This window comes from Dromiciops gliroides, chromosome 5 (genome assembly GCF_019393635.1).
Source record: "Dromiciops gliroides isolate mDroGli1 chromosome 5, mDroGli1.pri, whole genome shotgun sequence".
In the NCBI taxonomy this organism is placed as follows: Eukaryota; Metazoa; Chordata; class Mammalia; order Microbiotheria; family Microbiotheriidae; genus Dromiciops; species Dromiciops gliroides.
In genome coordinates, this window is record NC_057865.1 from 145,351,796 (window position 1) to 145,372,456 (window position 20,661).

At 33.5% G+C, this 20,661-nt stretch overlaps 1 protein-coding gene across 1 annotated transcript in view; it reads left to right on the forward strand.

Moving 5' to 3' along the window:
• Positions 1 to 20,661, forward strand: part of NAMPT (nicotinamide phosphoribosyltransferase) — a 41,470-nt gene that overhangs the window by 10,916 nt on the left and 9,893 nt on the right. The window contains exons 2-8 of the mRNA XM_043968076.1: positions 2,878 to 3,034; positions 5,264 to 5,367; positions 8,565 to 8,693; positions 12,380 to 12,538; positions 13,450 to 13,586; positions 18,645 to 18,870; positions 20,431 to 20,550. Coding sequence (XP_043824011.1) covers positions 2,878 to 3,034; positions 5,264 to 5,367; positions 8,565 to 8,693; positions 12,380 to 12,538; positions 13,450 to 13,586; positions 18,645 to 18,870; positions 20,431 to 20,550 — 1,032 coding nt within the window. The remainder of the gene's footprint in view (positions 1 to 2,877; positions 3,035 to 5,263; positions 5,368 to 8,564; positions 8,694 to 12,379; positions 12,539 to 13,449; positions 13,587 to 18,644; positions 18,871 to 20,430; positions 20,551 to 20,661) is intronic.

Here is a 20,661-nt window from a genome sequence, read left to right on the forward strand (position 1 = left end):
TAAAAAGTCTTTGCCCTCAGAGTTTATTTCACAATACATGTTGAAACTTTGAGTATGGGCAGTATTGTTTTTCTAAATGCTGTTTACTTTATAGACTAGACAATCTGACTGGGCAGCAGTCTTATAAAGGTTTTTATTAAATTTTTATTTATAGAATAGATATTATTCCTAGGCATTATTCTTTTAAATACCATATGAAGTTTTAGAATCATGTAAAACATAGTTGTTTTAGTTTTGTTAAGTCATTTCAGTTGTGTCTGACTTTGTGATCCCATTTGGGATTTTCTTGGCAAAGATACTGGAGTGGTTTGCCATTCCTTCTTCAGATCATTTTACAGATGAGGAAACAGACAAATGTGGTTAAGTGACTTGCCCAGGGTCACACAGCTAGTAAATCTAAAGCTAGATTTGAACTCAGGAAGAGGTGGCCTCCACAGCACCATCTAGCTGCCCCAAAGGATGATTTATCTACTACCTATTCCGTCTTTTCAAGAGGATGGATGAAAAATAAATGACCCTTACTTTGCCCTATAATACTTTCTACTAATATATTTATCCACAAAATTCAACCCTTTATCAGCAGGCACACATAATTGAGCTAACTGCAAAATTCTAATCATTTCCCCAAGATATCTACATATCAGGAGTATTATTTTTTCTATTTTGACCATATTAATGAATTTTTTCTTTCCCTGTTTCTTTTCTACTTGCTCCCAAGTAGCCTTTTAAAAAGTATCTTTATATACAGAGAGGCAGTATAATAATGTCTTTAATACAGAGTTAGCCTCATGGTCCATTAGACCTGGGTTCAAATAATGTATCTGACCTACTGGCTATGTGATCATGGGCAAGTCACTTAATCTCTTCATGCCCCAGGCAAATCTAAGACTAAATTGAAGTTACTGATTTACATTAGCATAGAGGATTTTTTCTCACTGGGAGTTCCTGATACTAGTGAAATAACAGGTTTGTCTAGTTATATATCTATATAGACATGCATATCTATATACACACATGTGTGTATATATTTTGCTTTATAAACATTCTTATTTATTCTTTGCAAGATCCCTGTGAAGAAATAAAAGCGTTGTTATCCAGCTTTTACACATAAGGACACTCAAAGGGTTTAGGTTATTGCCAGGTTCATCAGATACTATGTGGTAGAGCTGAGACGTCAGTTCAAGTCCCACTCCCACCTCCCAAATTCAATTCTTTAGATATAATGTGATTATAACTTCATACAACTACATTCTTTAATAAACTGGTGACCAGAAGGTTGACCACCAGATGATGAATTTTTTTTTTCAGCTACCCCCCAGCTCCGTGAGAAAAGAATGCCCAATTAGGAAAACATACATTTTCTCACTACTGTCATTGAAAGTGTTTCTTTTCATAATTTTTAAAATATATTGAGCAAAGTAGTTGCAAGATATTCTCTTTAGCTGTAAAGAAGTTTCAGGCTTGTGGTGTATGAGTCTTTGCTTAACATACCAAGTTAAAGTAAAAACTATTTTTTCTTTTGTAGTTCCTTTTGAAACCCATCAGTCTTGTTGAAGTTGGTGATAAAAGCTGAACAGCATGAGTGTCTTAATTTTTATAAATGTTCTTTTCATTTTATTTTAAAAGTTCATTTTTACTATAGAAATGATCAACCCTAGTTTATTAGAAAGAAAGTTAGTATATTCTTACTTTACTGCTGGGAAAATGAACATAGTCTCCATTTGTTCAACATTGGTAAAATGATGCTATTACTATGATAAAGCATATTTGGGCACTGGAATAAAATTATATTTTAAATTAGCCTGTTTACTATTTACAATTTTTGTGTAAAAGAGAAGCAGAAAAATCTTACTCTTTCCCCTAAATTCATGAAAGTTTGTGTAGAAAGATCCCTTATTTTTATCATGATATGTGGTTTGACATTTATTATGTAGGCCTTGGTGCCCCACCTATACCAATTAGAAAATTAATTTAGTGATGTAACCAGTGCATGAAGAAATTTTTTAAGCTGCTACTTGGATGCAGACTTTTAATTTTTTTAATTCTAGTAAGATCATGATTTTTGGATTGGTACTTAAGTTTGTTCAGTGTTGTGTTCTATATTAGGAATTGATTGTTCAATCATTTCAGTCATGACTCACTCTGTGACCCCATTTGGGGTTTTCTTAGCAAACTTACTAGAGTGCTTCGCCATTTCCTTCTCCTGATCATTTTACAGATGAGAAAATTGAGACAGATAGGGTTAGGTGACTTGCTTAGGGTCATGCTGCTGTTGTTTGGTCTTCATTCTTGAAGAGGACCATGACATCAGGGTAATGTCATGCTTGCACTGAATTGGATTTAAGTGAGAGAGGGTTGTGCAAGGTCACCAACCTCACTCCTCCAAAGCCATCTGAGTCCAGTCGCAAGATATACATCAGAACTGGAGATGGCCCCAAATGTTTGAGGCAACTGGAGTTGTCATTTGCCCAGGGTCACACAGCTAGTAAATGTCTGAGGTAAGATTTGAACTCAGATCCTCCCAACTTCAGGGCCAGTGCTCTATCCATTGCACCACAGTAATGTCTGAGGCCACATTTAAACTGCAGCCTTCCTAAATCCAGGCCCAGCGTTCTATCCACTGCACCACTCAGTTGCTCATATTAGAGACTGAATTCTTGTATAAACATATTTTTTCCTTAAAGTAACAGTCATAATAATTTTCAGATTCACCAGTACTCAGTAAGGGGTCATGTGCCAAAACTCCAAATGCAGTATTCTTTCCAGTTTCATCTTTCTCTTTTGAATATTTGAAATATTTCCAACTTTTTAAAATTTTGATATATATTTGCATATGTCAATTGGTGTCTTTTTACTAATATGCTTCTCTTCACATAGGTTACTCACTATAAGCAATATCCACCCAACACAAGCAAAGTTTATTCCTACTTTGAATGCCGTGAAAAGAAGACTGAAAACTCCAAAGTAAGGAAGGTGAAATATGAGGAAACTGTATTTTACGGGTTGCAGTACATTCTTAATAAGTACTTAAAAGGTATTATTTATTATTTTCCCAGTTTATTTTTTAAGCCAGTTTAACATAAATCTTCATAATTCTTTCTCCAATCTTGCTGAATTCTGATTTACTAATTTATTTAATTTTGTCCAACTGATTTTTCAGAGTGAGAAAATGTTTTTTAAAGTAGTTAAACTTTACAATTCAAGCTTGTTTTAATAATTCTTTGCCTGTTACTGGTCTTCTTTCCATTTTGATAAGAAGTTATTTATTTGGAGGCCCTGGAGAGATATATACATACATACACATATGTATATGTACATATGTGTATACATACATATATATATATGTTCATATATGTGTGTGTACATATTTCAGGGAATCCATGAACTTGAATGGGAAGAATTTTAAATCTTTATTTTCACTAACCTGCAACTGAAATCGTAATGCTATGTATTTTGTTTTATACATTTAAAAACTTTTTTCTGAGATGGGGTCCATAGGCTTCACCATACTGCAAAAGAGAAGTCCATAAAACAAACAAACAAAAATTGTTAAAGAGCCCCAGCTCAATTCTATGTACTTCATTTTATGAAAGTTTTTTGTATAACTATTATTCTGATATCAAAAGCATTAACTTTGGGGGGAACTTAGACCTTAAATTATGGAATTTAAAATTCAGTTATAATTTGGAGAAAAAAATTATGGTCATATGTTAATATTTTTCAAATACATAAATAAGCCATTAACTCATGTCAAGGAGTTCATTTTTAATCTGGAAATTTTTAAATTATAACTGCCTAATATAATTTATTCTAATAACTATTTTAATATTATTTTTCTTAAAATTATGTCTTTTTGAACTTATGTATTGATGAATGATTATTGTCTTTCCCATAATATGGAAAAATAAAAAATTGTTTTATATTTTAACCTTCAACATTTGTGCAAACCTTTACCGTGCTCTCCTCACTTCCTATTATCCCTCCCCATTAGCTTTTTTATTCCACACTCCCACATTCACACAACTCACTACCTTTGTCACCCTGTCTTTTGTCTCACAATATTTGTGTTCCTCAAAGGGACTAACAATTCTTTGCCAAGATATTCACACATCTCAGAAAATCTCAGTTTTTATAATCTTCCAATATGGAAATATTTTCTTACTCGAGTATGTATTCTGATACTAAGTTCTGTGCAAATAATAGTCCCATTTCCTTAGGATTGTTATTTAAAACTAGACAACTCAGAACACATTGACTGAAGACCTAGCTGAAATCTAAAGGTTTAAAACCATTAGCAATGACGACCCCTCTCTCCCAGCCCAGGTGTTTTAATGGGTCAACCACTGTCTTGCATACTGGAAATTGCCAAAGACTGAGAGGGCATTTGATTAAATTCTTCAGTGTAAACGTGTCTTTAAAATAGAGATATATTTAAATTTGATATTATTTGGGTAAATTAGTATTTGTGAAAGTCACTGGATTGCCAGTCCCGGAGACTGAAATCCTTTATTTTAACCCCAGGGCAGGTACATCACAGATAGCAGTGCAAGCTTTCCCCACACCGCCCTGCCAATGTACCTCACCACTGTTTGGGAGAGACCACAGTCAATCCTTGGCTTCTCTGCTAAGTGCCAACCAAGGTTGCCAGGTGGTGTTATGGCTTTGTTGTGGACATCTGTCCACCAAGAACAGGACTGAATCCAACAACTCACTTCATATAGACCACCAAACAACATCAGATGGTAATGCCTTTCAGTCTCCTGTGACATGGGTTGTATTAGAATTGGTGACCTACATAGCTAATCTGTTGCCAGTTCCTGAAGTAATTCAATTCTCTCTCCACTCTTCTCACATAAAATGGGAGGTTGAGGGTGGAGAGGTTCACCTGGGGATATGTATTAGATTGCATATCAGCTGTATCATTCTCCCAAATTTAGTTTTTGTAAAAAGCATGGTATATATTTAAATAACAAAGGAATATACATATATGTACATACACATATATGTATATAATATCCCCTGTTAAAATAAAGATTTATCTTTTATGCAGAGTGCAAGAGACTAGAAGTTGGAAGTTCTGAATTACTTTTCCAGCTCTGCCATTGGCTCTGGATGAGTAATTTAAACTCCCAATTCTTGTTTCTTCTGTCTATAAAATGGGAACAGTATTTCAGAGGTTAGCCCCAGGACAAACATGTTTTAGGTAAAAGTAGCACATGAAATCCTTTTAGCAATATAAATGGGAATTGTTTATTATTTTTAGGCAAAGTAGTGACCAAAGAAAAAATCCAGGAAGCCAAAGAGGTCTACAAAGAGCATTTTCAAGATGATGTCTTTAATGAAAAGGGATGGAGTTATATTCTTGAGGTAAAAATTGTTTTGATTTTTTTTTAATTTAGGGACTCTCACAAAGCAACTTAGCATATAAATATAATTCTTAGGTTCATAGTTATTTTGTGTGTTGAATACAAAAGCTGTGGGAAAAGTTGTTATGGTGAACGTAATTTTAAAATAGTTCAATAGGTCTCCTATTGTCAAGGTATAGCAGTATAAGTATTTCCTCTGTCAGTGAGGATTGCAGCTCATGAGTGAGTGCCTTCTCATCCTGTGAAATTTTTGTGCACATTCTCCCATAGAGCTTTCACAGTTTTTTCATCATGCTGAAGGTCTTCTTTTAGGACTTTTTATATTTTGTGGGTGCCAGTGTAACACTTAAGCTGCTATCATACTTGCTACATAACCAACTGGACTTTTTTTCAAAAAATGAAATCCTCGAGGCTGCTTCTTGCACATAGGCTGTCATTATAATATTCAGCAACCTACATATGGACAGCATGTATCTTTCTGTAGACCATTGGGTTACCTGCAACTTTCATTCTTATTAACATGATGGATTTTTATTTTTTACAATTCATAGTATATCACTTTCCATTGTTATATAGATCGAACAGTTGGGTGAAATTTTTTGCTATATTTTATTTTCTCTAGAGTGGTTAGTAATGCCAGTTTTTATTACATGAATGAATCTATTACTTGAATACCCAAGCACTTAGAAGAATAGAACATTTCATCTGTATAACGCTTAATACTTTTCAAAATGATTTTTCAAAAAGTGAATCATGAGGATTTTATTTGCTCTGTTTTATTACTTGTGTGCATGACTGTATGTGTGTACATTTATGTGAAGTAAGTATGTGTGTGTATCTAACATATCTTGTATATAGGGATAGCATATTTCAGTACTTTAATGAACTTGTGATCCCATTATCATAGGCACTTGCTTCAGTGGTACAAACTTTACATCCTTCCGCAAGTTCTGCATATGGGATTTACTTAATTAACAAGCATTTTGTAAATGCTGTCAGTCTGTTTATTGCATGAAAAATGGTAATTGATAATTTGCTACATTCCTTGATTATATATATTTAGTTCTTTCATTAGTTGCAATATACCTTTAATACCTGTCATTTACCTTTTTTTTGGTGAGGCAATTGGGGTTGTGACTTGCCTAGGGTCACATAGCTAGTAAGTGTCAAGTGTCTGAGGCCAGATTTGAACTCAGGTCCTCCTGAATCCAGGACTGGTGCTCTATCCATTGCACCACCCAGCTGCCCCCCCCCTCCGTGTCATTTACCTTTACTAACCATCTTGTTCTAATCATCAAAGTAAATATTTCAGACTTGTAAAATTTTTCTTGGTTTATCGATAAGTTAATTTTATCCACATAAAATTTGGTAAAATGCATATCAGATAACTTAATGAGTATTAAAGCCAAAGGCTTGACATTAATCTGACTTTGGAGAGAAGCACTACCTAAGAGATTCAATTAGGTCAAACCTGGATCCGAATCTTGCTCTCTAGCAAAGACTAGAGAGTCAATTAAAATATAACTAGTATACTTTTCAAATTTTTGAATAACATGATGTTGAGAGAGCCAGCTAACTTTGGTTATCCAGAAAGACTTTGACAGGCTAGAACAATAGGCTGAGCCTAATGAGATGAAATTTAATAGACCACTTACAGTTTTCTGGTTTTTGTTTTTTTATTAAAGGAATTTGTATGTGTAGTCGGATTCAGAACATATATTTTAGCAATTTATTTTTCTTCTAAACCAAAGTGCAAGATAGTGAGGCATCACTAAATGTTTTTTCTTGTGAAAGACACTGGGTTTTAGTAGATTGCAAGCTCAATATGAATTAATAATGAAGTATGCCAATTTTAAATTTAGGGTAATATTAGGCTACTTTAATAGGAATTATGTTGTCCTAGATAATGGTAGTAATAGTCCCATTTGACTCAAGTACTCAATTCTTAAACTTGAGGTTTTGTTTTCTGTTTTTTTATTAATCAACTTTCATAGGTAATAGATTGGGAAGGCAAGACTAGGCAACAGACCATCTGAAAAAGATCTGTGAGTTTTAGTGGACTATAAGATTAATATAAATTGTCACTGTGATAAAAACCAATAAGAGTTAATGCAAAAAAAGTTAATGCAGTCTTAAATTGCATTAAGAGACACATTGGTGCCTTAGATTACAGAGGGCATAGTACTGATCTCTGCTCAGCTTATCAGACCATACCATGAGTATTATATTTTGTTCTGATCAGTAATTGCAAGAAGGACATTGATTAGCTGGAGAGTGTCCTAAAGAAGGTTACAAGGATGGCAAAGGAGCCTCAAGACCATCCCATATGAGGACTGGTTAAAGAAACTTTTGGTATTTAGTTTGGAGAAGAGAACGTTGGGGGGGAATCTAATACTTGTCTTCAAGTTCTACAGGACCCAGGAGGGCAAAACCAAGAACAGTGGGTGGAACTGCAGAGACAAATTAGGACTTGATATAAGGAAAAACTTGTTAATAATTAGGGTTAGCCATAAATAGAAGGGGATGACTTCCTCTTTCCTAGAGAAAGGTTTACCACCAATGTATGGATGACTTTGTTGAGTGTATTATAGAAGAGTTTTGTTATGCTGCATGGCCTCTGAAGACTCCCAGTTCTGAGTTGATAGTTTTCCTTATCCTATAAGTTCTTTCATCCATTATTAAAAGATTAAAAAGTAAAATATAATTTGTTTCTTTCTCCCAACAAAAAAAGAAGTTTTCAAGATGATCTTTTCCCACTTTCAGAAGAAATCACTTTTTATCTTTGCCTTGTGGTACTTCTTAACCTTTGGTCAATTTATCATTAGAAGTTCTTTATCAGGAAAGATTATGCTTTTGAAAACGTTATAGTATAAGTTCATCCTTTATTTAAAAATAAAGCAACTAAAAGGTTTTTTAAATTAATTTGGAACTAGCTGCTTGTCTTAGCAACAATTACTCTACTTCTTTAAGGTATTTTTCACAGAATTCATTTCTATACCATAGGTATTATTGCAAGAATTTGAACTGGTATTTGTTTTAATGTGGTAAAGTACATTTATTAATATGATAAAAGAAATTAATGAAATTCTTCATATTTGGTGGAAAAAATAAATAATTTTACTAAAGACTGCTTACTTAGCTAGTTGATACTCAGTATGTTTTTGAATGAATAAATTCGTTTTTATTATTTCCTAACAGAAATATGATGGCCATCTTCCCATAGAAGTAAAAGCAGTTCCTGAGGGTTCTGTCATTCCCAGAGGAAATGTTCTCTTCACCGTGGAAAACACAGATCCAGAATGCTACTGGCTTACAAATTGGATTGAGGTGAATTTTTATTTGTGAGTTTCATTGATTTTAATGAAAACAGTGTCAAGAAAAGAGCTATAAATTGGAGGTACAGCTAGATAATCATTCCAAATTATTTCAGTATTGATCTTTGTGATCTTGGTCAAATCCTTTCTTGAGTTTCTGTTTTCTCATCTGTAAAATGGATAGGTGGTGCAGTGGACAGAGCACTAGCCCTGAAGTTGGGAGAACCTCAGTTCAAATTTCACCTCACACACTTACTAGCCGTGTGACCCTGGGCAAGTCACTTAATCCCAATTGCCTTAAACATCTGAGCCATCTCCAGTTGTCCTAATATATATCTTTCCCCACTGGACCCAGATGGCTGAGAGGAGAGAATGATATTGGTGACTTTGCACAGCCCTCCCTCACTTAAATCCAATTCAGTGCAGGTCGTGACATCATCTCCCGATGTCATGGTCCTCTTTGAGAACAAAGGGCAGACAACAAAATAGATAGGATAAACTAGATGTTCTCTAAATCTGGGGGTTCAAATTATGAGTCATAAGTTTTAGATTTCAAATCTGTAGTATCAACTTTCTCAAAATTACATTTGAGTAATGCTATTTTTCCTATTTTGATGTTTACCTGGTAATTTTAAACCTCCCAGTGGTTTCTTTTAGAGATTTAGCCATAAGAGAAGTTACCTTAGAACAGGAGTTCTTAATTTCGGGGTCCATGAATTTTTTAAAAATATTTTTATAACTGAATTTTACTAATTGCTTTCCTTCATGACTTTATGCATTTAAAAAACATTATTCTGAAAAAGTATAAGCTTCACCAGGTTGCCAAACATTTCCATGACATAGAAAACCTGTTGAGAACCTCTGCCCTAAAACAATTTGAGAAATACTGCTTCTTAATCTAGTTGATGAATGGAAGATTTTTACATTTAAAATTTGATTTATATCCCTTTATTCTCTCCCCTAACCCCTCCAAAGAACCTAATTGTGTTAGCCTGTTTGTTATTCATTTTTTAGTTTTATGGTATGGTGAAATAATAAGATATTTGCAAAATTACACAGAGAAGATTGAAAACTTCTTGAAAAATGAGTTTCAAGAATTTGAATCTGTCTTTCTATTATTTGTGAGCTTATATAAGTTATTCATATTCTATTTTGGGGAAGGTTCAGAGAATCATGGAATTACAAGAGAACTTAAGAGGATATTTGGTATAGCCTTCTCACTGAATGGCAAACCATCTTAGAGATTTGGTTATTCATAGATGAGAAACTTTTCAAAAATATTAAATCTTCCAAGACATTTTTTTCCTATTCTATTTTGTTAACCTCTTCCAAGGTTTAATCACCATTGCAGTCAAGAAGTTGGTCTTATTTCTAACCAAACTCTTTTGGTGACATTTAGGTCCAATTTTGTTTCTTTGTTTGTTTGTTTAGATTCAGTTGGGCTCTTTGTAGAACTAGAAAATACTTGTTCAGTGTCCTACTTTCCTTCATATACTTGAAGTCTAAATAACTGGTAATTCCATTAATATTTCCTTACAAGGTATATGTTTCATACTTTTACTTATTTTGATACTTCACCAAGAATTTGGTGTGATCTAAAGAGAATGACAGAGACCATATTCAGTCACTCAGTCATCAATTATATATTAAATGTCTGCTGTGCGTTTGGCATTGTGCTAAGCATTGGGGATAAAAAGACAGAAATGAAACCGTCTCTGCCCTCAAGGAGTTTATTTTCTTATCCTTTAGTTGTTTATAATCTTAGGCAATTGTTTATAGTCTAATTTAGCTTATATTATTATATGTATTAGCTTATAAAATTTTAAAAACTTGTCTTGGAGTTAAGGGAAGTGTAAGCCATAGCAAGGAAATATCACAATATTATTCAGTATAGTTGTTGTTTGTCCTTTGTTTTTGAAGAGGACCATAACATCAGAGTGGTCATGACTTGCACCGAATTGGATTTAAGTGAGAGAGGGCAGTGCCAGGTCACCAAACTCACTCACTCTCCTCCAGTCATCTGGGTCCATTGGCAAGATATTGATCAGGATGACTGGAGATGACCCAGTTGTTTAAGGCAGTTGGGGTTGTGACTTGCCCAGGGTCACACAACTAGTGTCTGAGGAGAGATTTAAACTCGGGTCCTCCTGACTCCAGGGCCAGTGCTTTATCCATTGTGTCACCTAGCTGCCCCATTATTATTCAGTATACAATTTGAATAATAATGTATCCATGATTCCTTGTTGAGAAACAAATTTGGAACTGTTATATTTCATGTTATATTGCTTTCTGCAAGTCAGAGCAGAGGAGGTGGCAGGTTTAAAAAGGAGCTATAAAAAAGCATCTTCACTGATAAACAGCTACCATCCTTCTTATTGTTACAGCTCTAGAAACTTTTATTTATTATTTATATTATTCTATGCTATAAATATCATTCCCCTTAACTTTCTAGTTCTGGAGCTATCAAATCAATACTGTGATTATTCCCAGAAAGAGCATGTCACATCATCTCAGCCCCCCTCACTAATGGTGTCTTCCCAAACCAACTCACCCTTCTCCTTTCTCTTATGAATTGTTTCCTCTTATTCATATGGCAGGAAGCTCCTTATAAACAAGCCCTCTCTTACTTTTTTTTTTTTAATTTGTATACCCAGCACCTAGCACAGTGATTGGAAATGATTAATAAATATTTTAGCATTCATTCCTGTAAGGGAATATATAAAATAGTTACAAAGGTATTAACAACTACTATTAATTTTTTAGTAAGCCATGTGTTTGCTTAGTTGCAGTACTCTTGCTTTCATTTAAAGTAAATTTCTTAGTGTACCTTTTTTAGTATTATTATCAGTAGGAAGACTATTTGCCATATATATTAATGAAATTACAAACCTTGCTTATCACATTAAATAAGACTAGATCTTATTTGAAAGAGCATGACATTGGCCTTTAAACCCAGTGAACCAATTTTTTTTTCAGATTGAGTTTAATACCTGCCAGTAATTTTATTGCAATATTTTATATATTTTCTTAGATGAAATTTTCAGGTTCCTAATTATTATTAATTTAGCAGCATTTGACTTGAATTTGCTTTCATTTTAGTGTTTAACAGGAAAGTAGCCCCAATAGGTAGGTAGTTATTGCTTAGAAAATCTCCCAACAAAGGCTATTCATAAAGTCTTGAACAATGCAAACTTTCTATCATTAAGGAGCTGTTAGTGAAAGATTATTTTAAGATTCTGGTGATTTTCCTATGATATGGAAAGGAAGTTGTAATAATGCCAAAGATGACTTTCTCTGTTATTTCTTATCTTCTCAAGAATTTCTAAGAGGAGAGATTCTCTCCTTTTTTAAAACACTCAAAGTTTTCAGATTTTAGTTCTTTTTCTTATTTTTTGTCCCTACATTTGCGATGCTTAACCTTTTTTTGTCATCAACTCTTTTGGCCATCTGGTAAAACCTGTGGATAGACCCCCTTATCATAATAAGGTCTTTAAAATAAATTACACACTTTGAATTACAAAGAAATACAATTATATTGAAATACAATTATCAAATATTCTTAAGAAATTTGTGGACACCAAATTAAGAATCCCAGCCCAAGATGATTTAACTAAGCAATACGTAGCATAATTTTTTTCCTTAAAGTTTTCATGCATCAATACGGGTGATCTTGTTTTGTTTTATCTTATAAATACATAGACTATCCTTGTTCAGTCCTGGTATCCTATCACAGTGGCTACAAATTCCAGAGAGCAGAAGAAAATTTTGGCAAAATATCTGATGGAAACATCTGGTAACCTAGATGGCCTGGAGTACAAATTACATGACTTTGGCTATAGAGGAGTCTCTTCACAAGAGGTATGTCATTACTAGTTTTGTGAACCTTGAGTCAAGTAAGTATTAATGCAAATTTGTGATCTGTGGGGGGTTGTTGATGATAATAGTTCTCATTAATTATATTCATGAAGTCTTTGTGAGGATGTATGGAAAGGTGTACATTTCCCAAAATAGGAGTTTTGTTCCGTAGAATAATGTCTTTTGCTCTTGTATTCTATTCATTCATTTTATTGTAATAATCTTTATCACACAGAAATAACATCAGGTGTTGAGTCCAGGACATAGATTTATTTCCAATTTGTACTTTAGTTGGGGCATTTCCTCTATTCAAGAAATTCGTTAGACCTTTTGACACATTTAGATACATTCTTCTGCCCAGTCTCTTTGACAAGACTCGGCTGATTTATCTGGATGGCAACACATGGGATCATAAGTGTAGAGACAGAAGGGACCTTGAAGGTAAACACTTCCTCTTCCCAGTGACCCTACTGTTTGAGGTCCAGAAGTACTTTCAAAAGGTTTATATTAATGCCAGTGCCAACACCCCATGGGGATTTAGTGATTCAGGAAACCAAAGTTCTCCTCAATACCTCTATACTTAGGCTACCTTTTTAGTAACAGTCCCCCCCACCCCCCAAAAAAAAGGATTTATTAATTAAACTTTATGGCTTGACCCTTGATTACAGAAAATAAAATTTGAAAACAGTCTTTTAGATTGTTTCTCCAAAAGTTAAAAACAATGGATACTGATCATTGTAACCTTTTAAATATTTAGAAAAACTGGAATGTTACACAGGTAATTATGTCGTGTTTGATATACATACTACTTTACCAGTTACTGAAAAATAATGATCTTTTTTTTTTGCCTTGTGTGTTTATAAGAATTTGTATATATACATGTTTATGTAATATGTATTTATGTTTGTTTTCAGACGGCTGGTATAGGAGCATCTGCTCATTTGGTTAACTTCAAGGGGACTGATACAGTAGCGGGAATTGCTTTAATTAAAAAATATTATGGAACAAAAGACCCTGTGCCTGGATATTCTGTTCCAGCTGCAGAACACAGGTAACAATTCTGTTTTTTCATGCTCTAATCTCCTAAAATTATTGTCAAAATTAGTAGGAATTTTTTGTTTTCTTTGTTACCCAATAATGTTTTGTTTAAACTTAATTTAGTACTGCAAAAAACATTCTTTTGGATTGTACTAATTTGGGATTTTATATGATGGGCTGGATTGAATTTAACTTTTGCCTTATTTGGATAGAAATGTTGAATTTAAAACACAAAGATTTCAAGGAGGCATTTACCTATTTTAGTAAAAACTAAAAATATCAAGTTATAAATTAATCACTTCTGCCTTAAAACAAGTCTTAAAAAGCCTTATTATTCATTCTTTCATGTTTAAAAGTGTACATTTCCCATATTTTCTCTCTATATATGTATCTATATACAGAAACACATGTATAAAATCAGGAGACATACATACATGTATATATATTCATTCAAGATATCTTCCCGTCTCCCTTCAAAATTGTTCATCTGTGTGTTGTTTTACCACAGTAATTAGGAAGAATAGCAGGAACTCCTTTTTGAAGCGTTTTTAGACAGCTATAGAGTAGTGAGTACACTTTTTTGATGAAAAGAATTATTATTAAATACTCTTTAATTGTTTTTAAGCTTTCAGATGAGAAGGGAATTATACCAGAATTCTACAAACTCACGTTTTTAGTATCAGTTAAATTACTTGCTTATTTTTTCTTCCTCTCCTCTTCCTTTTCCTCTTCACCCATTTTAGTAGTAGAGTATTATATTTGCTTAACAAGGAGGAGGCACAACATAAATAGTATAAACTTTGATTTGAGGAAGCTTTGTAATATACAAATTTTCCTTTGTTTAAAACTCACTTTCTCTCCACATTTAACAAAATTTAGTGAGGTTGTACTGTATTTTGAAAACATTTAAGTCTAATACTATATGCTAACAGATATCACCAGACAAGACTTACTTGAGGAGCAGGACAAAAATTCCGGTTGGAAATATAACAATCAGTAATTCATGCCATATTATGTAGTAGAAAGAGCACTGAATCTGGAATCAAAGTACCTAAATGTGAATCTGCCACTTAGTACTTTGATGATCTTAGATCTATTACTTTCATAATCATACAAGCATAGCTTCATTTCAGAGGTCCAGAAAGTCTTAGCAGAACTTGCTTAAATGAGATTATCCTTACTGGTGGGTTTTTTTTAATAGTTTATTAATTAACTCTTTGGATTAAAAATTGTAAGCCAACAATCAATCAATAGAAGGTTAAATCACCATGACTTATGCAAGCAACAATTGCAAAAGTTTTTCAGATATCTTTTTTCAAAAAGAATTTGCTGAAACATATGTCCAGATCAGATATCACATCCCCAATATTCCCATCATTTCTCATTTTAAAAAAATACAAACTTTAGTGTTGTTTTAAACCTAATATTCCATACCACAGTAAATAAGGTTATGTAGCATCACTTGGACTAACATTACAAGGAAAGTCACCCCAAGCAGGATGGTAAGCCCTTAAAAATGAAATCTCGATGATATAAAAATTAATATTTAAAAAAAAGGAAGGGCTAAAGAACCTGATGTAGGTACAAAGAGAATTTATCTACTTACTTAGACTTTAAGAAGAACAAAGAAAAGATAAACCACTTACAGCAGGGGGTGCAATGGTAATAGATGACAGAGAAAAGGCCAGAAGTACTTAGCTCTTTAATTTGTTTCTCTTTAAGTTTGCTCTTTGGAGTTAGAATAATGAAAAATGGCTAAGAATTTAAAGCTCAATATTAATGAGATAGAGTACCTGGTTGTCTTCAATAACTTCAAGACACCAAGGTTCAAAAAAAGAAAACTTAAGTAGATGTGATTACTGAGCCACTGTAAGTGATGCTTTAGACACGTCAAAGGACTAGAATGAGCAAATGTTTCAGTTTTCAAAAAGGAGAAGGTAGAACCTTCATACTTAGGCTACTGAGATCAACTCTGATTCCTATAAAAATTCTACAAGGCGTTATTAAAGGAATAGTTTATTATTCCAGATTCACTGACAGCCCATTTGATCTAAGAATATGTCTATTGCCTATAGTCCAAGGACCAGTGTACATAAGTTTGGAGAGGCTCTTTACTGGATAAATTTTTAAGCCAAAATATCTCTACAAGACCATATTCAAAAATACAAAGAATTTGTGATATACATCTGTGGATGGAGAATATACACACAGAAAACAAAATCATATATCATCAAAGTATTATGAACTCTTAGAAAGAGGGGCAGCTAGGTGGCACAGTGGATAAAGCACTGGCCCTGAATTCAGGAGTACCTGAGTTCAAATCCAGCCTCAGGTACTTGACACTTACTAGATGTGTGATCCTGGGCAAGTCACTTATTCCCCATTGCCCCGCAAAAAAAAAAAAAAGTGTTTGCGCAAACAAAGCCATTGCAACCAAAATGAACTCTTAGAAAGGGAAGCTATTACCATTAGGGGCCAGCACATGGAATTTTTTTTTTAATTCATTGGAGATGCAAAAGGAATAAAAATCTCAAAGGAAATCATTAAAAAAAATGTAGGAAATAAGGGAAAATGGCTTTTTAGACCTAGTTTTACTATAAAGCAATAATCAAAAACTCTGATAGTGCTTGAAAAAATTGGAAAGTAGAGCAATTGAATAGACTAGATAAAGACAAATCAGAAATGATTGAACTCAGGGTACTTGATAAATCCAAAACCACAAATTACTTGGGGAGGAATTTGCCTTCTTAGAAGAACTGTTGAGAAAACTGGAAAGCAGTTTGGCAGAAATTAGGTTTAGACCAACATTTTGTGTCACATAGCACAATAAGCTCAAAATGGGTACATGACCTATATAAATTTGGGGAGAAAAGGAAAGCAAAAAATGAGAATGAGAATCTGTTAACTTTCCCAGCAATTACTAGGGGTGAAATTCTTAAGCCCACATGGGTTAGAGGTGATCACAAAAAAGAAAGGGGCTTTTGTATGCATAAAATTGATGTAGGCTTCCACAAGAAGGGAAAACTTCAACTAAGGAAAAACATTTGGCATCAGATATCCCTTGGAAGAGACAATTCTGCTGGGTTATACATCAATCATGACCAAATGTTTTCTGTTGGTACTACCATATATTTAAAAAATGTAATTATTATTGCATGCCATAAATAATAAATGATGAATTCAAAGAAGTAATGGGAATGCTATCATGAACTGCAGAAGACTGAAGTAAGTAGAATCAGGAATACCAAATACACAATAACTACAACAGAGTAAAAAGAACAAAACTGAATGTCATATAGTTATAATGATAAAGTTTGGTCTTTGAGATGAGTTTAAAATAAACACCCCTTTTGGTGAGTGGGGGACTACGGGTATGAAATACTGAATATACTGATAGGCTAGATCTTAATAAGATTCAAGTTAATAGTTCTAAATCTTGAATTCTAGGCCTAGTGATAGGTTATATTTTGACTCCTACAAACCAACCCAGCTAAGTCAGAGCAACCAGATTATAACATATTTGTCAACCATAGCAATTTTAGAAGACCATCAAAGAAGGGTTTTAATTTGTATTTGTGAAGAGTATGCACACCCCCACATGTCTTCTAAGTATTGAAGTTAAGAAATAAGTGTAAATTATTAAAATTGGGTTCTAAAAATCTGCTCTGCATGTATAGAACGGAGGCAGCATGACTAGATAATATTTGAAGTTGTTTTTTTTTTTTAATCCAAGGGGTTTTAATTCTGTAATTTGCTTTTATTAGACCACATCCAGAGTATTGTATTGAGTTCTGAGTGCCATATTATTAGGAGGGCTGTTGATAGGCTGGAGAATATCTAGGATGAAAAGACTATGCCATACAAGGGTCAGTTGAAGGAACTATGGCTATTTAGCCATATTTAGACATGGTAGGAAATCACTTCAAATTTGACTTTTCTGTTTGACCACAAAGAGCAATGGTTGGGAGTTAATGGGAAGTAAGTTTTAGCTTTACTTGAGGGGAAACTTTCTGATAATGAAAATTCGGTCACTGTCAGTAAAACTTTGTTGGGCCAAACATTGTGGGAAACAATTTGAAATTATCTTTTTTTTTTTTAATGTGATTTGTCAGGGGCAGCTAGGTGGCGCAGTGGATAGAGCACTGGCCCTGAATTCAGGAGTACCTGAGTTCAAATCCAGCCTCAGACACTTGACACTTACTAGCTGTGTGACTTTGGACAAGTCACTTAACTCTCATTGCCCAAAAAAAAAAAAAAAAAAACCTGATTTACCCATATACTTTGACCTGGTGATTGCACCTAGACCCAAAGAGGTCAGAGATACAAAGGTTTCGTGTATAACCAAAATATTCACAACTCTTTTTTGTGGTAGCAAAAAAATGGGAACAGAGTGGGTATCCATCAATAGGGTAATGGCAAACAAATTGTGGTAGGCAAATACAATTGAATAATAATGTGCCATGAGCAATTACTTGTAAGAAATTTTTTTTTTTAAAGAGAAGTGACTTATAAGGAATTGAAGATGAACATGTAAAGACTCAAAGAGTCAAATAAGGAAATTCAGGAAAACAATGTACATTAAAAAAAAACAATAAAATGCAATTAAATTAATTGCAATGACCAATTCTGGTTTCAGATACAAGATGAAAAAACATTTCTTGGGGGCATCTAGGTGGCGCAGTGGATAAAGCACTGGCCCTGGATTCAGACGTACCTGAGTTCAAATCCGGCCTCAGACTCTTGACACTTACTAGCTGTGTGACCCTGGGCAAGTCACTTAACCCCCATTGCCCTGCAAAAAAAAAAAAAAAGTTGAAGGTGGCTCCTTTTTAACTTGATAAGTCAAAATAGGAATTATGTTGTTTATGCCATTCTTGAAACAAATTGGATGATTAATGCTAGTATATATTCACTTTATGATGTACATTAATTTAAATTGCTTTGTGTTTTGTGTTACTTAATGTGTGAGATAGCAAGTATTGTGTAATGATTAGCGTTTCTCCTGTATAGAATAATAGTGCAATTATAAGTGCTTAAGCAAATTAATTCTCTGTGGGTTTTTTCCCCCTAGTACCATAACGGCCTGGGGCAAAGATCATGAAAAGGATGCTTTTGAACATATAGTAACACAGTTTTCATCAGTGCCTGTGTCTGTGGTCAGTGATAGCTATGACATTTATAACGCATGTGAGAAAATCTGGGGTGAAGATTTAAGACATTTAATTGTATCAAGAAGTGCAGAAGCACCACTGATAATTAGACCAGATTCTGGAAATCCTCTTGACACTGTATTAAAGGTAAATTTAAAATTATTTTACTTAAATATAAAAATGTCTAATTTGCATATTTGAAACAACTCTTATATTTAGCTATTTTCTAATCTTGAATTTTAAAATCTGAAAATTGTTAACCAAATGCAAAAGGCATAAATTTATCTTCAAAGTTTGGATATTTTTTTTAACTAAACATTTTCTTTTACCAGTGGGGGAACTCAGTGTGAGAATTCCCAGGGTTGCAGGTGGGCAAATTCATTGCAATTATAATCTTAGAGACTTGCCTAAGAGATTAACTTCCTAATGTTACATAGTATGCCAGAGGTACGACTTAAACTGATATCTTCTTGATTCCAAAAGAAAGCCTTCTATCTAGTATGCAGTGATTAAAAACTATCTAAAGTAATTGTGCCATTTTCATTCAAACAGGTCAGATTAAATCATGTGGTGATAGAAGTTTTCTTCATGCTTCATTTCTGTCACTCATAGTTTTTATTGACAGTGTTTTTGTTCATGGCATATAGCATAAGAATAATTTGAAGGCATATTTTAGACACTTTGCTTCTCAAATACAGAAATTTTATATTGCTTCTCTAAGGACCAGCTACGAGAGAAATAAAAAGAACTAGTAACTAGTTAAACTCTAGAAGGTGACCCAGAAAGCTGAGGACACCTTAAAACTCCTAAAAAGTGATGAAGAAATTTTCTGAAATGTAAAGGCTTTGAGATCACATACTTACTAAGAAGGTGATTTCTTATAGGTACAAGAACAGACCAAATCAGTAATTATATTCTTTTTCATTCACTTGAAAGGGCATACCTCTTATAATGTGTTTTAGTTAATTTAGTCAGTCACCATCTACCACTAACTCTGCCTAATACTCAGAGTGAAAAAGCACCTGGTTTTGAATAGAGGAAACCTCTGGGGATATCTTGGCTCTGTTATTTACTGCCAAGGAGACTTTCAACAAGTAACTCTACCTCCCCAGACCTCAGTTTCCTTATCTGCAAAATGAGATAGATAGACTAGTGTGAGATTCCAAATTGGATATAGGGAGCATTAAACTCCCCCTTTTAACTTTTTCCTTTTATACATATATCTCCCAGACCACTGAGAAAAAGAAGCCTCCGAGCTTTAATCTGTGAGGGATTACTTTTTATTGCAATTCCAATAAGATTAGACAAAATAGTCAGATAAAACCAAATAAGTATTTGGGAGTACATGTACTGCAGTACATAGTAAAACCCACTAAAACCCAAATAACAAAAATAGTCATAAACATGTTGTTTATGCATAGGATTATGTGTTATATTATGCTAGGGCGTTTTTTAACCTTTTATAAGACGTAATGAAAACCTGCATTTTTTAGCATTTTGAGTGATTTATAAGCAAGATAGGGAACAGTTATGGAACGAATTACAAAGTTGCATATTACATGTTAGGTTGTCAAAATTATCCAAGTTAAGTGAATTTGCATATGTACATATACTATATATGACAGTAAAATAATCTTTTTTGTTGTTGTTAGAAAATAATTATTTTCTTTTAACTTTGGTTATTTTTTTTGCCTTTTTTCCTCACAGGTTTTGGACATTCTAGGTAAGAAGTTTCCAATTACTGAAAATGCAAAAGGCTATAAATTGTTGCCTCCTTATCTCAGAGTTATTCAGGGAGATGGAGTTGATATCAACACTTTACAAGAGGTATGTTTCACATCCAAAGTCTCCCAACAATATATTGCAAAATAATTAGGCTTTTGCATAACTCTAACTTGGTAACAACACCAGAATATTCATTATAATGATGCTTAGAAT